General features: G+C 34.6%; 1 protein-coding gene across 8 annotated transcripts in view; it reads left to right on the plus strand.

Annotated features, from left to right (window-relative positions):
• Nucleotides 1-25568, plus strand: part of PHF14 (PHD finger protein 14) — a 166135-nt gene that overhangs the window by 67969 nt on the left and 72598 nt on the right. For all 8 annotated transcript variants that reach the window (XM_065051166.1, XM_065051165.1, XM_065051169.1 and 5 more), the window contains exons 15-16: nt 3433-3483; nt 3642-3763. In XM_065051166.1, coding sequence (XP_064907238.1) covers nt 3433-3483; nt 3642-3763 — 173 coding nt within the window. The remainder of the gene's footprint in view (nt 1-3432; nt 3484-3641; nt 3764-25568) is intronic.

Consider the following 25568-nt stretch of genomic DNA (forward strand, 5'->3'; position numbering starts at 1 on the left):
AGTATTGAATTGCTAAGTGTTTTGATTAAAAATCACTGCTTTTGTATGCATCTTATACTGGCTTAACATCTTTGTTTCCAAATGACTTCTGAATATGAAGAAATTTATCTCTGTTCTAGTACTTATTATTTGACATATATAATAATACTGTTCCTTTAAGCTTTTCTGTGTAAAGAAATCTTAAATTTTAAATAGTTTATGGCAAGTATGTGCAGCTCTAATATTTGATGCGTATAATCTCTGATGTTCTGATTTTGAGCCCACTAATGAGAGAAATTATTCAAAGCATTTTAAAATGCAAATACAGTACTTTGAGGCAAACAGAAACAAAAAATACTGGGAAAAGTAGTCCAGGTTTATCTGATTCTTTTCTGTGAACCTGTAAGGTAACTGTAGCGAAGGCATATATAAAATAACAAATGCCTGCTTAGTGGAAGGTTATTGTTGAAAATCACAGAATATTCTGCTTTAAATTGTGAAACTGATGTTATTTTCCATTGTGAATGCTGGCAATAGTATGATATTTCTGAACATTATAATTGCAAATATGTTTCAGTGTGGAAATCAGTTTGAAAAAACATTAATGTAAAATTATGTTACTTTAAAAGCATATCAATCGTCCTACAAATGTGTATGTCAAAGGTTTTGATTTTAATGTCCATTTTCTAGTGATCGTGAAACAGATTCAAGTATGCTTGAAGGTTTAGAAATTTAATAGAACCATAACATGAGTATAATTTAATGTGACAGTCTTTGTCATATGCAACACACATTATATAGCAGACAGATGAAAACCAGTATTTTCTTGACAAAGTTATTTATAATCTTGTCTGCCCATTTTACTGAAGTTTAAATATTATTCCTTACTTCTTAGAATGTAGCTATTAACTTGTAATGTTTTCCACTTAGGGTAAAAGAAAAAATTCATTGTTATCAATATTTCCAAATTATCAGTTTTCACTATGGCATTACTGTGACTGTACAAAATGGGTGTTGTTGTCTCTTGCTGCTTGAGAATGGAGAATGAGAACCAAACGCTGCATATATTGGCATGCACTTTTACCACTACTTCTTTTTAATCTTTACACAGCTGCATTCAATGGGGTCTACATGACTGAAAATTGCCAAATTTTACAAGTGTTCTTGGGACTAATGCCAGAGGTTGAAAGTAGTAAAATTGGTAGTTAATATGCTGATGTCTGGTCAGACTTTTTTCAACTAGAGTTAATGTACAGTGACCTTGGGTTGTGTAACATGTAGGTGACATGTAGCCCATGTTATATTAATACTTCTAATATTATATTGATAAATTCAATTACTTGTAATAAATAGTTTCTCCTAGATGTGGACCCTTAGGTATCTACTGTATGGCTTGTGGAATGTAGAACACCGCAGTTATGACTGTATTATTAAATGTATAGTTAATAGGAAATACGGAAGAGAATCTCAGCTGTAATTAAAGTATTCTAAAGAGGTACAAAATAGACTAGCGTTCTCCATTCTACTACCTTCCTTTCTACTACAGAGTTAAGTCTGCACAGGTGGAAAGGTATAGATGTGTTGAAGTGGCAGGTTTATTTACAGTATAACTATATTTAAATGTGAACTATATTTAAATGTAAACTATATTTAAATAAAATAGTTTAAAATAGTGAACAGGCTTGAAACTAGTATAAATCCCCTTCAAAGAGGACCCTGAACAGGAGAAACATATGACTAACTTCTTTGGAATTGGATTTATGGCAGCTTGTGATTCTCAGCTGGTTTAAGATTTTGATCGGTTGTTTTTCACTTTGTCTGGGATGAACACTAGCCTCTTCAAAAGAAGTTTTAAGAAATCATAAAGTAGGCACTATTTTCTTCTCATATGACAAATGACTTCCTAAGATATTATTTCCTCCCAGAAAAAAAAAAAAAACCACACAACTTTTACATGTTTATTTGTTTATTTTATTGGTGTCAAAGTATGAGACATTGTGAGTTAGTGGAATGCTCTCTCATGTTTTCAGTTTTCTTCTCCATCCCTTCTAATTTTCTTTCCATGTTAAACAAGGAGGAGGGAGTGTGATATTGTCAGCATCTGGAAGTTATTTAACACATGCAGGTTATAGAGTTGCCATTTCAGAGATAAAAACGTGGTGACTGAAACCAGACCCATGTGTGTTGCATGTAGTTACTTAGAGTTGCTTGTAAACCTTTGGTGTTTGTTGTTACAGTTGATAGAAACCTCTTTTCCTTGGCACTGTTGGTATTTAGATTTTTTTAGCCAACAGCACTGAAATAATTTCCATTTTTGTATTACCCATTCCATCTGTGTACCAGTTGTATGTTGATATATGCTACAGCTTTATGAGCATCTGCCATATATCCATTATATTAAGCTTCAGTTTGAAAGCTGTATTTTTTTCTTACTCCTCTGTCCTGGTTTCAGTTGGGATAGAGTTAATTCTCTTCCTAGTGGCTGATGTAGTGCTGCATTTTGGATTTAGGATGATAATAATGTTGATAACACAGGGATGTTTTAGTTACTGCTGAGCAGTGCTCATACAGCTTTTCTGCTCCTCACACCCACCCCACCAGTGAGAAGGCTGGGGGGGTGCATAAGAAGTTGGGAGGGGACACAGCTGGGACAGCTGACCCCAACTGACTGAAGGAATGCTCCATACCATGTGATGTCATGCTCACTGTAAACTAGAGAGGAAACTGTCCAGGGGACAACTGCAAGCTGGGCATGGGTCAGAGGGTACTGAGCAATTGCATTGTGTATCACCCATTTTGTATATTCTTTTATCATTATTACTATTATTTTGCCTTTATTTTTTGCCCTATTAAACTGTCTATCTCAATCCATGAGTTTTACCTTTTTTTTTCCCTTATTGTCTGCCCCATCCCACTGGGCAGGGGAGAGTGAGCACATGGCTGTGTGGTGTTCAGCTGCCTGCTGGGTTAAACCACAACATCCTCAAAACCTATAAGAATTATGGCTGTTTCTGTTTTGATTAAGTTTATTAATTTTGATTTTTTTTTAATGTGATCACTTGGTTTATAAATAAAGCATTTCTATGTGCTTAAGGAATTCACTGTAATATACTGTTAATACAAATTCTCAAATTCTGCATTTTAGTATTGGGAAGTTTCTGCAAAGTCTGTAAGACATTTCTAATTCTGGCAGTGGTCTTTCTTTGAGTAAGGCTTCACATACTCAGGTCAACACATATATTTATATTTACTTTTTAGCTAGTTCTGTAAAATTATATTCAGGATCTGAAGCTGTTGTTCTGACATTTGTTATTGTAGTTGTCTTGCAGTGGTTCTGTAGTTAATGCTTTAAATTATTTCCTGTGTTATGTTTTTGTTGTTGTTATGAATAACAGATAAATAGCAAAACCATTTTCTTATCTAATATTGAATTTTGAACATATTTTCTTTTAGAGAACTAGAGGACGAAAACGAAGCTTTGTGCCTGAAGAAGAGAAACCTGAGGTTGGAATATAGTGTTTTGTTTGTTTATTTTTTTTTTGTGAAACTGTTTAAAAACAAACTTTAGTCTGAAGTGTTACTTTCAGTGCTATAATTGAAAATATTTGCTTTCCTTCCCTTCTTTCCCCACCATTCCTTTCTTTTGCCTTCTGCTGTGACAGGAACGGATTCCCAGAGAAAGAAGACAACGGCAGTCTGTTCTACAAAAGAAGCCCAAGTCAGAGGACTTAAGGACTGAATGTGCTACGTGCAAAGGGACTGGAGACAATGAAAATTTAGTCAGGTAGGTTTGATGCTCTGACCTTACAAGAAATAACCTTACAGGTTTCGTCTTCATCAGTTTGTTATCATGCTTATAATGAAGAAAATGTGCTTTTGGAAAAAAAACCCAAAACAAATCACCAAAGAAAACAAAACAGAAAAACTTATTTAGGGGAAACAATACATCAGAAATATTGACTTAATTCATTTATTGATCTGCCAAACACATATACACTGTGGATTAAGATGTAAATAATTGAGACAATCTGTTTTTCTAACACAAGAGACTTAATTTTCTCGTCAGAGTGAATTATCAATGTTTTAGAGCAGGTCAGAAAGATAAACGAGCAATTCAATGATATTAAAGCTACAGGAGCATCCTAAACATAATTAAATTAGCATCATTAACAATTTTATGAGCTGAAATCTGGATTATGAGGAATTTTTGTTTTTAAAAATGCATTAATGCTGCATCCAGTAATGGAGATCATAAAGGACTTTGATAATCATGTTTCTCACCTGAAACAGAAGAGGGGAAAAAAAAAAATCTTTTGAATGTTTTTTTTAGTAGGTGCAGAAATCTAATTAAAGTGTAGAATAGCTGCCATTAAATAGCAGAAGCTGTAGTCAAGAGTGGCTGATTTCAACTTTATAGCTGTCGTTGTGGCCTATTTGCGAAGCTGTAGAAACTGCTCACAATTCTTGTAAGAAGAATAATAGCGCTTAGTTACCAGAAAGCAGATTTTAATTGAATCTACTGAGCTTTCATTAAAATGATCCTGTAGTAAGTTCAGATAAAAAACGGTGATGTATATAGGTCCTATAGGCTTCAACTAGATTTTTTTCTTGACAAGATCTCATCTTTAGCTTAGATATAATTTTTTTTTTTACTGGAAGGATTATTGCAAAATACATCCTTTAATTTATTTCAAAGAATCAGAGTTATGAGAAAAGTCAGAATCAGTTATATAGAAGCAACACACAGCTTTAGAATGAGGGTATTTCCCAGGTACAGATGTCTTGTATTCAGAGTAGCTGATTTCACTATCAATTACAGCATATGTTTTACTGTAGAAGTTGATACAGAAGTTGTGCCAGTTTGTATTTTTATTTCCAAATTGGAGGCAGAGTGCCTGTACGAGCTCATCAGTAACTGTGTGACTCCCTTACATAGACAAGCCACTGCTGCTGGGTGCTCCTGGGTCCTGCTCAGTTCCAGACTGCGAAATAGTGATGGGAGGTTACAGCGATTGCTGATACAGCCAGACTGCTGAGAGCTGGTGGCAAGAGGTTTTAACTGCCCTCAACAAGATAAAGGGCTTTCTTTAGCCCTGTTGTTTGCAAGAAATAAAAGATGCAGGAGGACCATTTTGTTATGGGAAGGAATCCTGGGAATAACATGTACTGTGTTTTACTGCGAAAAACGGCAGTGGATTAGTTTTCTTCTTCAGAGTTTTTCTAGAAGTGTTAAATACCACATTTGAGGACATTAAAGATAAGGTGAGGGAATGCCCTTAAGATCTGTATATTTAAGTTGCAGTTAAAAATATGGTAGAAAATTAGTGGTATATCATATACATGAAAAGATTTTGTTAGTAATTTAGACGGGCCAAAAGTAAGCATACTACATGCCAAAATTCAACAGCTTCTCTCATCAACCATCCTCTTAATTAGGCTTAGAAACAGAATAGTAAACCTGCATAGGAGAAAAAGAGATTCTTATGTTCTAATCCTTTGTTCATAGTACTCTGAAAAATATTTTCTTAAATATTCTGCCTTATGATATATTTGAAACTTGCTTTTCTTCAGATAATTCCTATGAATAGCTGCAATTTTATCCAAGTTAGGTGACCACTGCTTCTGAAGTTCTATGGTAGCTAATTTTTTATAATTACTAAATAAGGGTAAAGTAGTTAGTAAATTTGATATTTTTTAGGTTGGTTTGTTTTTGTTAAAACTGTATTTCTTTTCATTGGAGTAAATTCAGGGACTGTAATAAGGTGCTAGCTACCAGACAGCCAAAGCTGTGTAGGGGTGTGATCCACAGAGTATTACTATGTCAGAGAAAGTTTTCAGGATCCTTTTTTTCCTCTTACATTATCACAAAGAGAAGCAGCCTTCTGCCTGCACTGCTTTATTCTCCTGCCTGTACCATCAGGCAGGACTCCTTTGTGGTAGCAGAGGGAAAACAGAAGTGGTTTCTCTCGATATCCATTTTGTTTGTCGCTGTCTGTTATTGAAGACAAAACCGTATCAGAAAACTAGTGATCTTGGTCATCGTCTTTGCTCTTCACTCACCAAATGTTTTGTAATTACTGGATTTTATTTTCACCCTTTCCTACCCATCTGCAACTAAGCAAAGGGAAGTTTGTGGAGAGCTTATAAAAGAGATTTTTCTGGATGTGAAAGTTGATTGCCAAGTAAAATGGAAATATGCAACTGTTGAAACTGCAGATTTAAGGAGTAATCTTGATAAGCCTTCTAACTTTTCCTGCTGTTTGTTACCGCAAACAGGGCTGGTTGCATGACTCTTGAACAATCTGCTTTTAAAAAAATGTAGGTTTTTCTAAAAATTTATGTCTCTCACTTTGAAATTGTTAACTGATTAAGTGTTAGATGAACATAAGCAACTATTTCTTACTTCAAAGAATGCAGCAGAGTATTTAATAATGAGTCTGGAACAACAACGTTAAATGATTTAACTAGTTATTACTGTTTGACTAGTGGAGATTCAGCCTTTTTAATCTCCATTTTAGCTGCTTGTGCGCAGCAATGGATCACGGAGGGATTATTTGTGATATACGCAGTGTCTTTACTTAACCTGTCGTTCATATAGTTTAAAACCTATAAATATAATAATTGCCTGTGAAAGGATTTTAAATCGTTCCTAAAAAAGCACGTTTAATTCTGATAAATTATAATGTTTCATTAATTGGCTGAAGTTTACCTTAGTGACTAGAGTTTTGTATCAAAAAAAGTGATTCAAGTTAGAATATCTAATTATTCACTTTTGTCTAAAAGATATTGACATGTTCCATACTTTTATATGTGGTAATACTTGCCATATGTATGTTTTACAGACCTGCCAAGTCAGTGCTTTTTTAACCCCTGATGTCAGATTCTATAGGTAGACCACTTCAGTACAGTAGCTATACTACTATACACCAGAACTGAAAGTTCAGATTTTGAGATTATGTCTATAAAAAAGAATCAGTCTTGTGATCCTTTTGTGGTATACTTTTTTTTTTTTTAGAATTTACAATTAATTTATTTTTTTAAATTCCTTTGTATGCATCTATGTAAGTTTTATTGACCAAAATACTTCTGCAATTTTAACTTTTTACAAGATCAGTGAGTGACAAAGTCAAGATTTACAAGATTAGTTGAACAGTGAAAAGTTAATTGAAAACATTTACTCAAGTGAGTCGAAGTCTGATCTGTAACCTTGATAAATGACAATAAGGAAGCTATAATTAGAGCAAAGCGTGGATTTAAAATGTCTTTTTACTAGAACTGTAATTTGAATTTTGAGAGGAATAATAGTAAAGATGGAGAGGGTTTAATATTTTATATTTGATGCAGATAATTTTGATGTAAGCCATGGAGACACAACACTTTTTTGAAGAGGTGAGAGTTCAGTGAAAGGAGTTACAATGTGCACTTGAAAATAAAGTGTAGCAAGACCAGGGGGTACCTATAGAACAGTATCCTACTTAAGGAGTTATCAAATATTGAAAATATTTGCTTGAATTGAAAACATCTTTTGAAATATGGGAGTTCCTAAAGACTGATGTGAAAGATATGTTTTCTAACAAACTCAGAAAATAATTTTAAAATATATTTGGTTTTAGAGGTGACCACTACAGTTTGGTTTAGAAAAGATTTGTATAATGATGCTTTGCATTTGTTTCACTTTGTGAGTCTTTTAAAGTTGTAGGTAGTTTATATATTCAATAGGTTTCCTCAGTGCTTTATTAGAGTCTTGCATGAATCACTTAGAATGAATAGATCTTTCAAAGGATCAAAGGATTTGCTTGATTCATAAGTATCTCCTAAAACTCATTAGTATGCAAATCTTTAAAAATAGCTCCCTAATAGCAACCTTTAGAACTTAAACATAGGTAGTGGAAGCATGGATAAGCAAGTGTGTTTCAGGTGGCTCAATATGCAATGAGTAAAGCTTGCCCTCACACAGAAGCGCTTCTAGCACAGTATGAATGTCTATTCTGTTTTGGTAAAAGAAATAAACAAGATTAATTGTGTACTTCATTTTAATATGTACAAGAGTTTTTAAAGAAGAATGCACAAGCTAATCTAAGTTAAAATCTTCCAAGGGAAGACTTCTAAATGGCTTCACTTCTGAAGAAGTGGCCTCTGCTCAAAAAAATCCAGTTCTCTACTGCCGCTATTACAAAAAAAAAAAAAAAAAGTAAAAAAGGATTCAGTTCTGGGCTTCAATATGTGCTTGGGTAATATTTAGGAATATAGTGTATTAGATAAAATGGATATCTCCATGCTAGATTGGAGATAAACAGAGCAAAATTGGAATATCGTTTATGTAAGGGGCAAAATAATGTTTGTCCAAATTAAAGAAATCTCTGAAAAAGCATTATATTTCTTCATTCCACAATTTAGAGCAAGCATATATTAATATATTCTTTTATAGTTTTGCGTATTGGATTTTTATGCTTTCTTGTCAGTTAAGTTAGAATTTTCCATTTTGTTTGATTTGCAGCAACTGAGGCAAAATTATTACTTCAGCATTACAGAGAAGGTAAAACAGAGTAAGGTCATGTATTTGAAAGAATATAGAATAGAATTTTTTGAAAATGTAGATTTGAATGCTGATTATGAAGTGTTCAAAAAGCATAAACCTGCAAAACAAGTTACCAAGCATGTATGTAAGTAGTATATCTTTTTAATGCAGATGATTACTAGGAAATATGCAACTGTGAAAGTATTTATTTTTCCAAATATGCTAAGTCTCACATTTCAAGCAAGTGTAATGTTCTGCATGTGCAGTCACTGTATGAAGGCAGGACTGAAAGGGGAAGGTTGAGCGCAGGAAGGGAGAAAGAAGAAAATATATGCAATGTCATATTTACTAAATAAAAAAACCCCTTGAGTAAAATTGACTATAAGGTTTGTCATAACTTTGAGTCATCAAATCATACTATAACTGAAAATCTTTATAATGTATGCAACACCTGTAATCCTGGTGCTACAAATGTATTTATCAAATTTATGATAATTTATACTGCATAAATGATTGAGCCTTTAACTGCACAAAGTGATCTACTTTAATACTGGTTTTGACAGAAAATATATTCTAGACAGGCTTTTCTGAATCCTGGAAATTTTCTCTCTGAACTGTTGCTCATTTTATTTTCTTTATTGCATTTGTCTTGGATAGATTCATCTTTGTGTTTTTATTTCTCATATTTCCATACAGATTCATGTTAAGGATTTCTTCCTTAGCTGCTAGTTTTGAAGCTCTGCATGAGCTGAGCTGAAGTTTATTCCAGAACAAGCATGGTGATTATTAATTACTTTAAATGCACTGTAACAAAATTAACAATCCATGATAGTAATTGAAAGGCTCTGATTTACAGTACTTATAGAGGCTTTAGGGTGCTAATCTAGAGATTAATCACAAGGAAAATGTTAGTTGATTCAGCCACGATTTGCAACATTCCTATGTTTTACAGAGGATTACAAATGCATTATTTTATTGTAATTAACTACTTGAATGAAAGGAAACTTAACATTCAGTTGTGTAGTTTATTTCTGCTATATAATTTACAGGGATTAATTCTGCATATTAATTTTTCTAATTGCTTAAGTTACCTGTTAGATCATTTTTTTCAGTCATTTACCTCATTTTGTTGCCTTCTAAAAAGTGTTTGTTTTTACGCGAGATAGCAGGATATACATACAGTGACAAATGCACATTTTTATTCGCCAAGGACTTCATTCAAACTGAATTACCTATTATGCATTGCATTTTACTGTAAAATACTACCTATTTTTCATTTTCAGTAAACTCATGTGCTAAGGCAGACATTAAAAAAAGCTGTAGGCATTGTTTAGCTCTTGCGAAGGACCTAGAGGTCAGACATAGGGCTGGTGGCAAGACTCACACTGCTGGCATTTGGGGTTTCTCTGGAAGCAAAGTGTAAGTCACCTTTGTATTTGGGCTACCCTGCTGCCTGAACATTTGAAGTTGTACTGTGAAAAGTCCATGGCAAACTCTTTAATTTTCTTTTAATCAGGCACCAGTTCATTCACCTGCTACCTAAAGGATTTCTTTAGTGCTTTTGTCTGTTATTTTCCTGAAATGAGACAGCAGAATCTGAATTGAAGACTAAAATATTCCGCCCCCCCCCCGACTATTTTGCTGGTAAACTCTTAGGGAAATTTAAGCCATTGGAAGAATAGAAGCTCAGGTATTTGGGTACTAATTTTGTGTTCCAGCTCTGGTTAGGTTCTTGATAATGTGTGATCTTGAAGGAACAATCTTAGAGGTAGTCTGTGTAGGAGTGACTCAAAACTGAAATAATGGAGGTATTGCAATGATTAAATGACACTTATTTCCATTCAATTCTGCATTATCAGACTTGGGGGTGTCAGGCTGGGAAATAAGCACAGGACCATCTGTTTTTTTTGTGTAAAGCTTAGCATTGAGTCTTCAATTTGAAAAAAAGAGTGAAACTGCATCAAAGGTTATTCTGTCTACTGGTGCTTTCTAATGAAGTGCAGATATAAGAATGATTATGGGTTTTTTTGTGTCCCCCAGAGAAAAAGGTAGAATTTCTGTGAATTAACCTTTTTTTTTTTTTTTTTTTTTTTTTTTTTTTATATATATATATATATATTTAATGGCATTTGCTGTTAAAACATTGTGGAGAACTGGAATTTAAGTATCTAGAATAGAGGAAGAAATGCATCTTTGTGGGGTTAAGTGGCCTGTGCACCCCTTAAATGTTTTTCTTTACATTGACTGTAGTGATCTGTCAGTCAAACCTCCTTGAAGTTCATCATTAGATCTTTTTACAGTTGCAGACCAATGACTCCCAGGTTCTTGTATACTGGGCTTTAGTCTGCAGAATGTTTGTGAACAGCAGAAGTTTATTAACTCTTCGGGTACAAGTTTGGTTCAGGTGTTTAACTGTCAGAAGTTCTGAGTTTAAAGTCTGCTGATTGAGAAGCTTGTGTACCAGTGTCATCAACTTCAGAAGTATTGTAACAAGATAACCTCTTGTAACTAAATGTTTCAGGCAAGAATTTCTACAGGATTACTTGTTTTCAACTAACAAGTAGTATTTTAGCTTTTGATCAGTGAATTCTAAAAAATATAGTTATTCCTTTCTCTCCTTCAGTTACAGCTGCTCAATCAAGTTTGTGTTGCAGTCATGGATTTGTACATTACAGCAGTTGTCATTTGTTCCCAAAACAGCTATGTATTTGGGGATTTATATATTATTTTTCTGACTGCCTTTGGAAGTGCATCAGAGACCTTCATACCTTTTAGTCTTCTATAATTCCTAGGATTCAGAAGAATTTATAAAATTAAAATAATGATGACAAGAATGTCCTAATTATCTTTTCTATGAGTGAGTTCTTTACAGTGGTCATTGAGTGGGGTGCCTCTTCAGAAGATTAAAATTACTTTAATGAAACATAATCCAGAGAATATGAAAACAGATCACCTGTGATGGAAGAGAGGAGGCTAATGATGTGTCAAATGATTTCCCAGTCTGGTTACCAGCAACAGGTTAAGGCTGCAAAAATATCTATCTTGATGTGGTCAGTAGATTCTTATTTTTGTGGGCATTTTTAAGATTTTTTTTCTTACAATGTCAAAATTGCATCAAATATTACAATTCAGTTGGTGTTTGAGTATGTCAGATACTCCATCATTCTGGCCAAACTACTTCAGTCACTTCCATTGCAGCAATGGTATCACATCAGATGATTTCATAGAATAGGGTGCTCAGAAAAGAAATGTCAAATTCTTTAGCAGTTCAGTGTTTTGCATTGTTAAGCTGAGCCATTGCTACAGAAGCCACGAAACTGAAATTTATGCTTTTGAAATTTATAACCTGAGAATGTTTGTGTTCAGGTGTTTAAATAGTGTGGTAGAAGACCACAGCAGGAGACAATAACCATTTAAATGCTGTGTTGCAGCATCAGTTTTGATTTGTCACAATTAGTGTCAAGTGAGCACCTGTGCAGTCAGTTTTCTGAATTATATGTTTGTCCACAGAACCATAATGTCAATTATGGACTGTTTGAGTAACAAAAATGTTGCACACTTTTGTTTTTGGTCACTTTTGTTACTGCTTTTACAAGTCTTTGATCCATAGTTAGTTAATCTGTGTGGGATTTTGATAGTAGGAGGCCTGAAGTTTGGGTGCAAAACTTTATCTACACAGTCCTAAAATTACATTTATACAGTCCGAAAATAACATTAGTCTCTTTGAAGGCAACCACAAAGCTGATGTGACCCCCAATAAAAATGTGTTTGACACCCTGATCTGCACTATTCAGAACAAATTTTATCTTGGAGTAATGTGAGAGTATATTTTATATTACCAGAGAAGTCCTTACTTGAAAAGTAGTTAGAGGTACAGTGAGTTTAAGGATTTTGAGTTACTTTTGTCAGCACTGACCAGAGTTTTCTTCACATGATTAAAACGGCATATCACACAAGTTTTCGTTAGTAAATCAGTGGAGAAAATTTGTATGCAATTGGTTGGTAATTTGGATCTAAATCAATAATTTTACGTATGTTATTAGTACTTGAGAGGCTGTACATGATCTACATGTATATGGGATATTATTGTTCTATTTAGCTTAATAGTTCTATAGCCCAAGATATTTCAGAGCTACTTACAGGAAAACCTACTTTTAAAAACATAAAAAGCAACAAATTATTGAAAAGCTCTTGTCATAATGCCTCTTCAGCATTATGATACATACATTGGCGAAAGATCGCTTTTTTGAGGTGTATGTTACAGGAGAAAGTCAGTTTTGTTATTAAACTTTATTTTGAGGTCACTGAAATATTAGCATATAACAATATCTAAATCAATAATTTGAGAATGGTGAAGTTTAATATTTATCTTTTTGTAGAACGTGTGTTTTTTTTGGGAAAAGGAATAGAGTTGTAGTCTTTATTTGTTGTTCCTGTACTTCAGTGTAATTTTCACGTTCACTAGATTTTTTCATTTTGTCTATATCACTTGTCTTTGGCTCCCTGTTGATGTGGTCATTGAAATAACAAATTGAATTATCTACACTAAAGTTTTTGTTTTGTTTTGGTTTGGTTTTTTTTTCCCTTCAGCAAACCTTAGGAATTTGTAAAGTAGAATGATATGTTTTTCATTTACTTTTCTGCCTTATTATTAATTTTGTTATTTTCTTTTACATGATTTTTAGTCTTTTGTTTGTTGTTATTTCATTTTTTTGGATGTTTGTCATCTGTACTATATCTATGGCTAGATTTGGATTTTGCTTTGCCTTACAATTAATAAAACTGGGTCCTCCTTTGCAACAGTTGAGACTGTTATTGTTACTGATACTTTATGTCATTCTTTTACATTTTTATCACACTGAAATTAAACATTTGCCTCCAATTGGCTTCAGGCCATTTAAAATGCCGAAGGCATGATTCCATATTAAGGCAGGAATTCAGTACCACTGAAAGTTTCAGGTAGCACTTTGTTACCTCATTATTCAGAGTTTTTTTTCTAATCATTTACCCTTGAATGAACTTATTAAAATACTTGCTCTTTGGCTTAAAGTGTTGGGGTTGGTTTGTTTGTTTGTTTGTTTTTTGTTTGTTTATGTTTGTCCTGTGGAGATGAGTAACATGCCATTTAAGAATTTTGCCATGCTGTCTTGAATAAGGTTATAGCTAAATTTTTAAGCTTATCTCTGACTTAATCTTGAGGAAGGCCTAGTAACTTCACTTAATTTTGAGAAGAAAGGCTGTGGAAAGGAAATGCAAGAAAAAAAAAAATCCCGTTTTCTTCAAGCATATCTAAAACCTTTTAGCAGAGACAAATATGGGTCTGTTTGCTTTTTCCTATCAGTGGTTGTAACAATGCAAAGGTCAAGTGTAAATTAATTTGCAGTTCTTTGATTAACTGGCAGAACTGATTTTACCTTCCACCCACCCCACACACCCCACACTGTCAGTTAAACTAAGTATAGTAATGCTATTGTATTGCATGTGTACTTACTGATGAGGAACAGGAAAAATAAATTCCTCTAATTCTGACTTTGAGATCTTATGTGATGCCATATTAGGGAAATACGCAGTAAAGTATAAGCTGACATTGGAATATAGCATAGTAACTGACTTTTACCATTGCACATAAACAGAGTAATTATTATAAATCATAGCATCACTTTCAGCTGGATAACCACTAAAATCACTGCACTGTGGTTTCGTGAAAATGCCACAATCCTTCACCTGCCAAATTAAGCCCAGGGAGAACAACCATCAGTAGTGACTGCACAGTTATATAGAGGGATGAGCCCTGAACCAAGTGAAAAGATGTTCTGGAAGAACAGTAACCTTTCCCATGATGTGCACATTTTCCATTACATTTCTGACACAAAATGCTGTGAAATGATTTAATGGTGACATTTTGTTTTGCTGACTTTCCTTTTTCTTATTAAAAAGAAACAAAAGTGAGGTTAGGAAAGCAGAGGAAGGGTGGCCAAGCATTTGAATTCTAATGCAAAAATTTCTATTCTCTTTTAAAACCAAAAGCCATTCTGGATATACATTGTTTCTGACTTTGGATTTTGCTGGTTTTAGGAAATGTAAAAGTGTCCTTTTTATGTAAGGTTAATTTTTGTTGTTGCTTTGCAGTAATTGCATACCAAGTGTGGTATTTCAGTAAAGCATTCTTTCTAATTGGCCATCACAGAGACCATACACATAAGCTATACAGCACAGCACATGCAGTACACTTATTTCTGCTTCTCATTTTTGATGTATATTACAAGAAACAATTGTAGAAGGGAGCAAAGCGTGAGCAGACATAGTAGGCTGAAAGGTCAGCACTTGTCACTTGGAAAAGGATACATTTTTTATGGAGTGCGAAAAGAGAAAGCTGCTACCCATTGATGTCGTACAGGAGCTTGTCTGCATCTAAAGTAATACATATAAGAGTCCCTGGGCAGAAAAATTCCTTATCTAAGGTGTGGTTCATGCATACTTTGGCAGTTTTGATTTCCTGTTTCAGAACTGATGAAAAGACTTGCATGCTTCTTGCACAGTGTACAATTTTATCTTTGAAAAACACAGCTTTTGCTTTTGTTCTCTTAAGGATATATGAAGTTTTCTTGGCACTTCATTTGTTTTATTCTCTCATCCAGTTTTAATGTGTTGGATGACAGTTGCTGTCATTAGAAGTCATTCTGTTTACCTCAGGAGCATCTAAATAAGAGTAAAATATTTTAGTTTGTAATCACTAGAAATTAACATAGAGTTTCAGTTGTACAGTAACTTGCTTGAGAGAAAATATATGTGTGTTGGAACATGTTTGCTGTGACATTATTTATTGTTTGGCCAAGAAGGCATGCTGGCTTTGACAGATTCAAAATAATCTTCTGGGCAGAGAACCTTAGTTTGATCAGCTGAAATCTAAAATCAAAATCACATATGTCATTTAAATATTTGTAGCTAAAAGTGAACACAGACAACTAACTCCCTACTTTTCCTGAAAGCTAATGTGTACAAATGGCTTTTAAGTGTAGGATGTGTCTTATGGAAATTGTGTGGCATCTGATAGCACCTTCAGAACTTTATGAAAACTTCAGCATCCCACATATGCTAAGACAGTTTTGATGAGGTGTTTGTGTTTTTGAGAGGAAGCTGAAATGGTTGTGGTAGCCAAAGGTGAGTACAGTACCGATACTTAAAAGTTGAAGTATCTCTTGGTTTTAGCTTGAGTAGATAGAGGTAAATACAAGTATAATTCAGTGACAGTAGTGGACTGATAGCTAACTTAGTAAATTCTAAAAAATAATGTTCAAATAAAGCCTAAAATAATTGTAAAAATCCTAACAGCAATAACCTATATGATACAATTTGTTGACATTTATTTGACCATAATATGTAAACAGTCTTTTCGGAGCTGTTTCTTAAAAAAGCTATTAAAAATCAAATAGATGTGAGGAAATAGTTTTGGCAGCCTTTAGTTGTTTGCAAACAATTTAATGCAGCAATAAAAGCTAGCAACAGCAGCACCAAAATTGCATAGCAAAAACTTGATTATAATTTGGTAAGAAAATATTGTATGAATAAAAGTGCACTCTTCAGTGTAAACTACAGCCAAGGTTTATCCTTGGGTTTAAAAATCTCATAAATTTGAAGAGCTTTTTAAAGTGTTCTTGTTACTAAAAGTCGGAGACAAATTATGCCTGGTGCTGATGTTGCTACCTAGGGAAATAGAGGAGAGGAGTTAAATCTCCTATTCTATAAGCATGCCTGTATTAAGCCTTCCTAGGCCTCAAAACACAAGTCCCTTTGGACCTTGCAATATGGACTGCTCGTTTAAGTATTCCCGGCTGCTCAGCGATCCAGGTGAATAAAACATTAAAGAGAATGGATGAGGCTGCTGCCTGCATTTTTGCGTCTAAGGGAAAGCATGCCGATTAGCACAGCTAACAACTTGTGGTTTATGCCTGGTGAAAGGCAATTTAAGAAAAAAAAAAGATAATTTTAAACTCTGTCTGTATGAAGTTTTGAAGTCCATTGAAACTGAATTTGACTGTCGTTTACTTTGTAGGGCTGTTTTTGAGCTAATGCTGTCTATCTGAATTTGCTGTCCTTTAACTTTTGTATAGACACTCAGGCTACATGAAGAGGTATGTGGAAGAGTTTTCTGGAAGTGAAGTGTGGTTTATTATGAATACTTATTGAACTAGACATTAAGTCGGTGTAGCTGAATACGTAACTGGTATAGTCGACAAGAATCTCTGCAAGTCCAAGGCAATATTTTTTTATAGCATTATCTGGTTTTGAGACATTTAGGATATTTAAATTATATTTATATTTAAATTAATTATATTTTTAAAGTATTTTGAGAAAAATCAGCAAATCTGGAAACACTGCTCAAGAGGGAGCTTCTGGGGAACTAAGAAATGAGACAGAAGAAGGGATAAATAGGCAGAAAGGAATGTAAATTTGTAATGAATAGAGGAGAAATCGGCTTTCAAATTGTGTAAACCTCAAAGTAGTGAACAAAGATCTGAAATTAAACATGGAGGCAAGAAGAAATCCAGTCTAGAATCTGTTTGGGACATAACTTGATTATGTAGGAATTGAAAAGAGGAAAGATGAAGCTATTTGCAGATGGTACAAAGCGTGACCAAAAATTCAGCCCTGAAAAGGAATAGTTGATTTGGAAGATGTTCAGAAAGAATAACAAATGGGATTGAATAACAGCATGAGAAGTTGTGTTGCAAATCTTATTTGCAAAGCTGTTTGCTTCAGTACTGAAGATGGCTTTGTAATAAATGACAGGAAAAGAGAGCAACTTTTAGATTTTTCTGACTTGACGAAGACTATTTGTAACTGTCAATGTGTGAGTCTGTGGAGGGATGTTAAGAAAAGTACTTGAGGAAAAAAATGCCCTTTTTTGAAAGCAAATATAATATCTGTTAAGATTTTACGTTTGCATGAGCAAAATCAATGATGCTAGTTTTGCTCCAATTATGTGATGTGACTCAGTCCAGTAATATTTAAATTAAGTTTTTCTAATTCTGGAGAGGTTGTACAAGTACTGTTATATAAAAAGTGGGAAAACAGCAGATTAATATCTTAAAATATAGAACAGATGAAAATTTTAAAAGTAGCATTACTTTGTAACCAGTCTTAGTAAAAATTGTTTAAATTTACATAAAAACAGCCTGTCGTCCGCTGGTACCTACTGACAGTTATTTTAATAACACTTGCTGTGAAAAAGAGATAAGAAAACCAGCGGGCTTTTGAAACTCCAGTGGCAATCTTAGTTTTTCACATTAGAGAACAATAAGTAAACTGCAGGACTTCAATTTTCTTTAATTCTGAAAGAGTTGTCTGAGCCATTTCTGCTTTTACTAAAAGCAGAGTCACAGAATAGTTGAGATTGGAAGAGGTCTCGCAAGCTGCTCAAGTCCCCACCCCCTTACTCAAAACAAGGTCAGATATATCAGAGCAGTGTCTGGTTGGCTTTTGGCTGTCTCCAAGGATGGAAATCTCTGCAACCTCTCCGGGCAGCTTGTTCTGTTCTTTGTCCCTCCTCACAGTAAAAAATGACTCTTCTTATGTTTTAAAAAACTTTCTTTATTTCAATTTTTGCTTATTGCCTCTAGTCCTTTCACTGGGCAGCACTAAGAAGTCTGGCTCTTTTCTTTCCCCATCAGGTATTTATACACATTAAGAAGATTCCCACTGAGCCTTATCTTTTCCAGACCAAGTAATTCCAGCCCTCTCAGGCTCCCCCTGTATGACAGATGCTTCAGTCCCTGAATCATCTTCATTGTCCCTTTGCTGGACTCACTCTAGTAACTCTATTTTTGTGCTGGAGAGCCCAGAATTGGATGCAGTGCTACAGATGTGGTTTCACCAGGGCTGAGTGGAGGGAAGAAGTATATTTATTGTCCATAAAAGTAAACCATTTAAAAAAAAAGAATCTTATATATAACAGGCAAAATTTGGTTTGTTATAAAGATACATGTTCCTGTAGTGAGTCATTAAAGACACTACTTAAGGATGAGAAGGTACTTCAGTTATTTTGCTTATTAAATTGTGTCTTGGGAAAACCATGTCATAATTGTAACTGTAGTTTAAAAGGTTACTTCATTGAGCAACACACTGGAGACCTACCAGTGCTAATGCTTACAGTTTTCTGTTAAAAGTTGTATCTCTTAGTGGAGGGCTCCACTATATAAGTTAAGACGTCCACAGTTCCAACCCCTTCCTCTGCTCTCTTTGACAAGTGCCTCTTCCAAATGCGTTTCCAAATTCAGTGCATTAGAGTATCATCCCATCTAATGATAACTTTCAGTAAGCATCTGTAAAATTGCATTAAGAGCTGTATCATCTAACCTAGTAGTGGACTGAGGACACGAAAATTCCCAAAACTCAACTGTGAAGGGATGTTTGCTAATTCCGTTCAACCCCAGAAAATAATAAATAACAATGTCAGAGCTAAAATATCACACTTTTCCTTAGCTATGAAGGAATTAGAAGTGCTGGGGGAGAGGTCTAGTGGCATTACACTAGATGGGCAAGGTCCCTTTCCTGAGGGCAGGAGGATTGTTATCCTTTGTGTCCCCTCTAGTGGGTAGTGGGGTACCCCACAAAGTGGTGTAGTGGGTGCAGTTTTTGCAGATGCAAGAGTTAAGTTCCTCCGTTTCATTCCGATCAAAGTGGGAACACATGAGCTGGCTTTCTGTGGAGTGTCAGAAAAGTACTAACAGTAAGGCTTTTTTCTGATACAGATCCTAGTTCCTTGATGACTTGATCTGAACAGTTTGTGCAAATTAGCTATTAATTTCTAGCCTATACCAAAACTACTATGGCCTTTTTTTCATCTTGTAGGTAGTAGCTCATATCTGTGTATAGACTGTTGATAAGTGTACCTGTATGTGCACGTGTGTGTGTGTATTTGGAGTGGTCAACATAAGTGACAGCAAACAGTGTTTGGCGTGTCCTGTGTTCCTGTTTGCTATAATTTCCTTCAGATTCTTCTCTGAAAGAAAATAACACATTAAAAAAAAAGTAATCATGAGCCTCGCCTGGCCAATTTGGTTGCTGAGGAGTATTGATAACAATAATGTTTTGCTTCTCGTGGGAAAGGAAAGGGATTAAGGTTACAGTATATGATACTTGGTACCTAAATATTTTTCCTTTTTTCGGTTGATCCTGCTTACCGTAGAAAACATATAAGATAATATTTTTAAAAGACCTCGGACTTTTATTTTGAAACTTCAGTTAGTAGTTCTTAGTTCTACTTAAATATTGTGTTGTCTCATTCAAATTATGAAAATACCTTAGTATTTCATTCAAAACTACTTTCACTGTTCCATGAGATGCTTCAGAAAAATTCCTATGCTCCCTTCATTTTTGCATTTAAATTTTATATTAAGCCATTTGTATGAGATGATAATTAACTTATTTTCAGTAATGAAGACTGATAAAATTCTGAAATTAAGCAGCATGGTATTTTCAGTATAGATTAATCCGTATTATAAATTTTTGAAGTACATTTTCTCTGACAAATCTATGTAGAAATGTTTATGTGAAGCTGGTGGGTTTTATAAGTTAAAGTGATAAGGTTCAAAATGTAACTCTTGTCACCTGAAGCAAAATTTACCAACTGGCAATGAGCTTAATGCATATAGTTAGCAAGTTACTTGAAGAAAAGGAAAAACTATGTTTCTGGTTAAACATTGTGGCAGTTGCCTTTTTCGGTAGCTTGAGTGTTCTCTGCCATCCCCAGGAATGGGAATGTTTTTAGAGTGTTATTTTTCATTTTGCTGTTTTGTAAGATGTACGTAACATTTTCATTGTTCAAACATACAAAAGAATTCCTTCTGCCTTGGGCACAGAGCTTTGGGAAAAATAGTGTTTCAGGATCTCTTGGTCATCACATTTGAGTCTTTCTGTGTCTCTGTTATTGTCAACAACAGAAAAAAAGTCTGGAATTTGTTAGAGAAGTCATTGCTGACTTAGTCAATATTTGATTACATTTTTTCCAGAAGTATTTTGTTTTGAAAGTTTGGTTCTTCTTTTAGAATGTTAGTTTCTTTTCATTTATTTCAAATACATACTATTATTTTTGTTTCTGAAATAGTGAAATCTAACCACTACATTTCATCCAGAAACAGGAATGACGCATATTGTATGCAATTATTATATTATGAAATACTGATATAAAGGCAGCGAAGTAAGAAATTGTGAAATGATCAAATAAAATTCCCATGACTGAAACTTAGCAAAACTTAACCTCTGGAGGTTTTTAGCTGGCATTGGTACAGCCTAAAGTTAGATATAGGCAGTGGTAATAATTGCAGTACCAGACCCATTTTCAGTTTCTTGTAAAACTTGAATCACTGGCAGACAAGATTCTCCATATCTCTTGTTTATCTTTATTAGGCTGGATGTTTTCAGGCAAAATTCTTAATCTGAGGTTTGGGCAAGTGTATTGTCTTGCCCAGATGCCCCCCAAACACATACACACATAAGAAGAAAAGCCGTTGATCAGTAAATTGAATTTTGAGGAAAACCTCCCTTTCTTTCTTAAGGACAAGGAAGAAATATATCCATATCAATTTGATGAAATCTGGAAAATGGGAAGCCTTCAAGAATATTGAGAGAGGAGTAGTTTCTTCATAACTACCAGACTTGTGGTACAGCAGTTTTTAGATCTTTTGTCATCTGTGCTTTGAGTGTGCTGTGGGCCAGCTGAGCATGCTTATCCTGGCAGTTGCAGCACTAAGTTGCCATAGAACTTGCAAAGAAAAGAAATATAGACTGAGAGCAAAGAGCTCAAGCATGATGCCTGTGACTGGTAATTTAAAGTATCTTCACTTCGTATGCAGAGTGGAGAAGTGCTGCGCTGATTTCAGCTCGAGTGGAGTTAATTTTCTTCCTAGTAGCTGCTATAATGCTGTGGTTTGGATTTAGTATGAGAATAATGTTGATAACACACTGATGTTTTAGTTGTTGCTAAGTAGTGCTTATACTAAGTCAAGGATTTTTTAGCTTCCTATGCTCTGCCAGCAAGGGGGTGCAGAAGAATCTGGGAAGGGGCACAGCCAGGGCAGCTGACCCAAACTGCCCAAAGGGATATTCCATACCATATGATATCAGCGTAGTATAGAAACTGGGGTGAACTGGCCAGGGGCAGGATCACTGCTCCGAGCCAAGCTGGGCATCAGTCAATGGCTGGTGAGCGATTTATATGTATATAGCTTGTTGTTGATGACGATTATTATTATTATTATTAAACTGTCTATCTCAACCCACAAGTTTTACCACAGAGAGGAGGAGTGAGTGAGCAGCTGCGTGGCGCTTAGTTGCTGGCTGGGGTTCAACCATGACACGCAGTGAATGTGGGCAGGTGTGTAACTCCTTCCGGGTCACTGTCATCTTTTGTCATTCACAGAGAGATGCGAGCAGGATATCTATAACTCAAGAATACACAACAATTACTTACTCAATTAGGGTGAGGACTAGCATGTTGCTAGGCTAAGCTTTGGTATGAGTATCATGCCCAATGCAGATGTCTGATGAATCTTTGCTGCTCAGGCAGTCATTGGTAAGGTGAAGATGTCTCAGTCTCTCTTGTTCCTTGGACCAGGCTGCTCCTGATCTTGCTGAATTGCCATCTTCAGATTCTCCACTGTGTTCTCAGGGTATTTAGTGTTGCTGGTTGGTTGTTTGGTTTGTTTGGTGTGGGAGGGTTTTTTCTTTAGTCACAGCTGTATATCATTTCAAACCAACAGACACAAATTGTTTACTTATCTAGCAGAGTTTGGCATTTGTACTATATTACATCTGAACGTGTTTCTTCAGTAAAGCTACGCCATGCAGATGTGCTGTACGAAACAAGGCCTTGGGTTACAGACAGACAAACCCGTGAGCTGTGGTTGTCTGGGCAAAAAGGCTGGTAGTCACAGCCAAGTACAGAGAACATGTTGGGATTGAGACTGGTAGGCTGTAGAAGGACTTGAGTTTGGGTGGTAAATGTGTAGATGTGCAGAAATAGAATTGAGAGTCTGTGGTAAACTTGTGTGGAGAGTCAGCAAAGTCCAGACTTACCAAGTCCCAGGACTTGGAAGGAGGAAGTTGGGTTGGTTAGAGAAAGCACTGGAACATGAAAACCATGTGGATGGTAGTCAGAGGAGGTGAAATAGAAGAACTGTTTTAAGAGCCAGGAGAGGGAGTCAAGAGTAGGAAGCCTGTGTGGAAAGGAGATGTTGCTATGTTCGAGGCAAGTCAGTGAAGCAAAAAGATGGGGGGGGGGGGGGGGGGTGACTGGAAAATGAAATCTTAATAATTTTTCAGCCATTTTATTGGTAAGGGTGGCAGAGGATATTTGTTTTGTTATGATCACGAAATTCCTCTTTGATACTGGTGTGTTGTTTTGAAAATACTGAAGGTACACAGATAGAAGAGCTTTGTCATATCCAATCCTCCTGCAAGGTGGCTTTTTAATTTTTTTTCTCTTCCTGATGGTACATTTGAGCATCAATAAATGCAGTGTCACAGAATATACTGTTCTTCTAAACAGCTTCTGTTGAAATTACTTACAAGTTGAGAGGCAGAGAATACAAGCAAGACAAAATGTCCTCTAAGCTGTTTGTTTATGTTAATATGCATCACTCTATGATATACGAATATCTCTAAGACCGATTCTGCTAAATTGTTTTTACTGATTAATCAAAATATTAATAAAGCTCTTAACTAAACAAGAAAGTATTTTTTTCTAAAAATTATGACAGCGAACATTAATGAAAAAAGTGTAAAACCATAATAGCATTGCCTGTATAATTACAGTTACAATATGTTTATTTTGCATGCTTACAGATTCTTTATTCTAAATGCAGAAAGACATTGAGTATATGGCTTAACTAATCAAATATATATTGATCAGTATTCTTCTGTAAACAAGGTTTTTTTCCTGAAATTCTGTGTTGTAAGTTTTTATATATTTCTTTTGATGTTACTTGCTATATTTCCTCTATCTTGACCAATTAATTAAAAGAATAGATAAAATAGTCTTAGCCTCATTTGGAATATTTTAATTTTCCTCTGTTCTCCAAAAATAAGTGTGAAAAGAGAGACTTCAGGAATCAGTTAATCACAGTCACAGATTGAAGCACTTCGCAATTTTCTTGAAATCAAATTCTTTAACTTCTTTGTATCCTTCATTTTTGCCTTTTCTATGTCCATCATTCCACTGGGTTGATACATTCACATTTGGTGTTTTCTTCTTGAGGGGAAAAATTTATGGAAAGGAACAGAGAAGGTGGAAGAGCATTTCAGGATGACCATGACTATTAATAAGGCAAAAGGCCGAATGTACTCTGCAGTTCTGAAGTTATGCAGAATTACATACAGTCTTTTTCTATTTCGTATTTTTCTCCCCAAATTCCTCTTCTGAAGACAGAAAATTATAGAGGTGCATTACTTGAAATGCTTTTAAGCCTGTTACTAATTGCTTTTAAAAGCAGTTTCATTTCTGCCTGGACTGAATGCTGAGTTTGTTCTCATGTTGTGAAGTGAACTGGACTGTGGAACGGATCTGGCTGGCCAAATGTGCCCAGAGGCATCAATTCACCCTGCTGGTTTGATTTACTTGAGGTTTGTTTTATATAGATTTTATTGCCAAGATGTAATATGATGACAATATGTAGTACAAATAAAATATGATTTTTCTGTCTAAAAAAGTTACTACATCTTTTGATTCAGTTGAAAAAACCCTACTTCATGTTTCATCTACACTGTGTTGTTTATGTTGCTGCTGAAAGTAATATCCAAGAATGCACTTATGTGGTAATGACATTTCAACAAGTCTGCAAAAACTCTCTTCCTTGAGTTCCATTTTTGTCATAATGAAATTATTTTGTTGAGAGCCTTTTTTTATATTGTTTGAGAAAAAACTTAAATAATCATTTTAGTGATCATTTTACTGATTTTTTTTTTTTTTAATTCTTTTGGAAATAATTTATATATTACATAGCACAGAGGGCATCTTCTTAATACACTTTTTATCAAACTTCTGACATTTTCATAAGTGCTACTAATTAACAGATTTTTGTATACAATATAAATAGTCGTCATTGCTTTTAAGATTTATGTATGATATCTGAATTTTATTTGCGTGCATGCTCTCAGCCATGGCATCGAACAACCATGTTCTAACAACTGTAGTTGTAAATACTTTGTCTACATAATTTTTTAGAGTGCTAGATTATTATTTTTGTATATAGCTTGATTATGATATAAATGTAAATATATCTGTTGTTTATACATATTGGTTAACTTCTGACTTAACTTGAAAAAATATTACTAAAAATACATGTTCTAGAACTAGTTTGAAAGAAAACTGTAATTCCTGTTTTTTGTATGTATTTCAGATTTATTCTGTTCTAATTCCTTTTTCACTTAGAGACCTGTCACTTCTGTTTTAGAAAGTTTTAAAAATTAAGGCTAAACATTAGAATGTAATATAGAAAATGTTTTCCTTGTAAGTTAAGCAAATACATTTTGAAACAGAGCTTTCCAGCTCTTCTGTAGTTATCAATCAGTTTGAAAAACTTCCTGGCCTCTCAAAAAACTGGTCCAGTATTAAGATGTGTATTTTAAAATACAGGGATGTGTATGTACTGTGCAAGTGAATGCATTACATTTTCCATACTTTCCTGACTTTATATTTTGTTTGTAAATGCATCTGGGAACTTTTTACTTAGGCCATTTAATGTCAAAAGTCTTCTATTTTGGAATTGTAAATATACATGAATAATACTAGTTTTCTTGAGGATTTTATTTTGATGGCTACGGATATGCTTTAGATGTGCTCACAGTTAAAAAAACACAACTTTTCTTGGCTTTTACTTGGTGAGAAGTTTATGTTATCTAGGTTTCAGCAGAATATAAAAGCACCTTTTAATCAAAGAAAAGGGCCTTTATTGTGACAGCTACCATTGAATTTTAGGGTGGCATCAGGGTACAACATTTTACTACTTTTATACAACTAGACTGATTATAAATCAGTCTTGGACACCTCTTAGAGATCCTGTATTGGTGTGTG

Source organism: Columba livia, chromosome 2 (genome assembly GCF_036013475.1).
Source record: "Columba livia isolate bColLiv1 breed racing homer chromosome 2, bColLiv1.pat.W.v2, whole genome shotgun sequence".
Classification (NCBI taxonomy): domain Eukaryota; kingdom Metazoa; phylum Chordata; class Aves; order Columbiformes; family Columbidae; genus Columba; species Columba livia.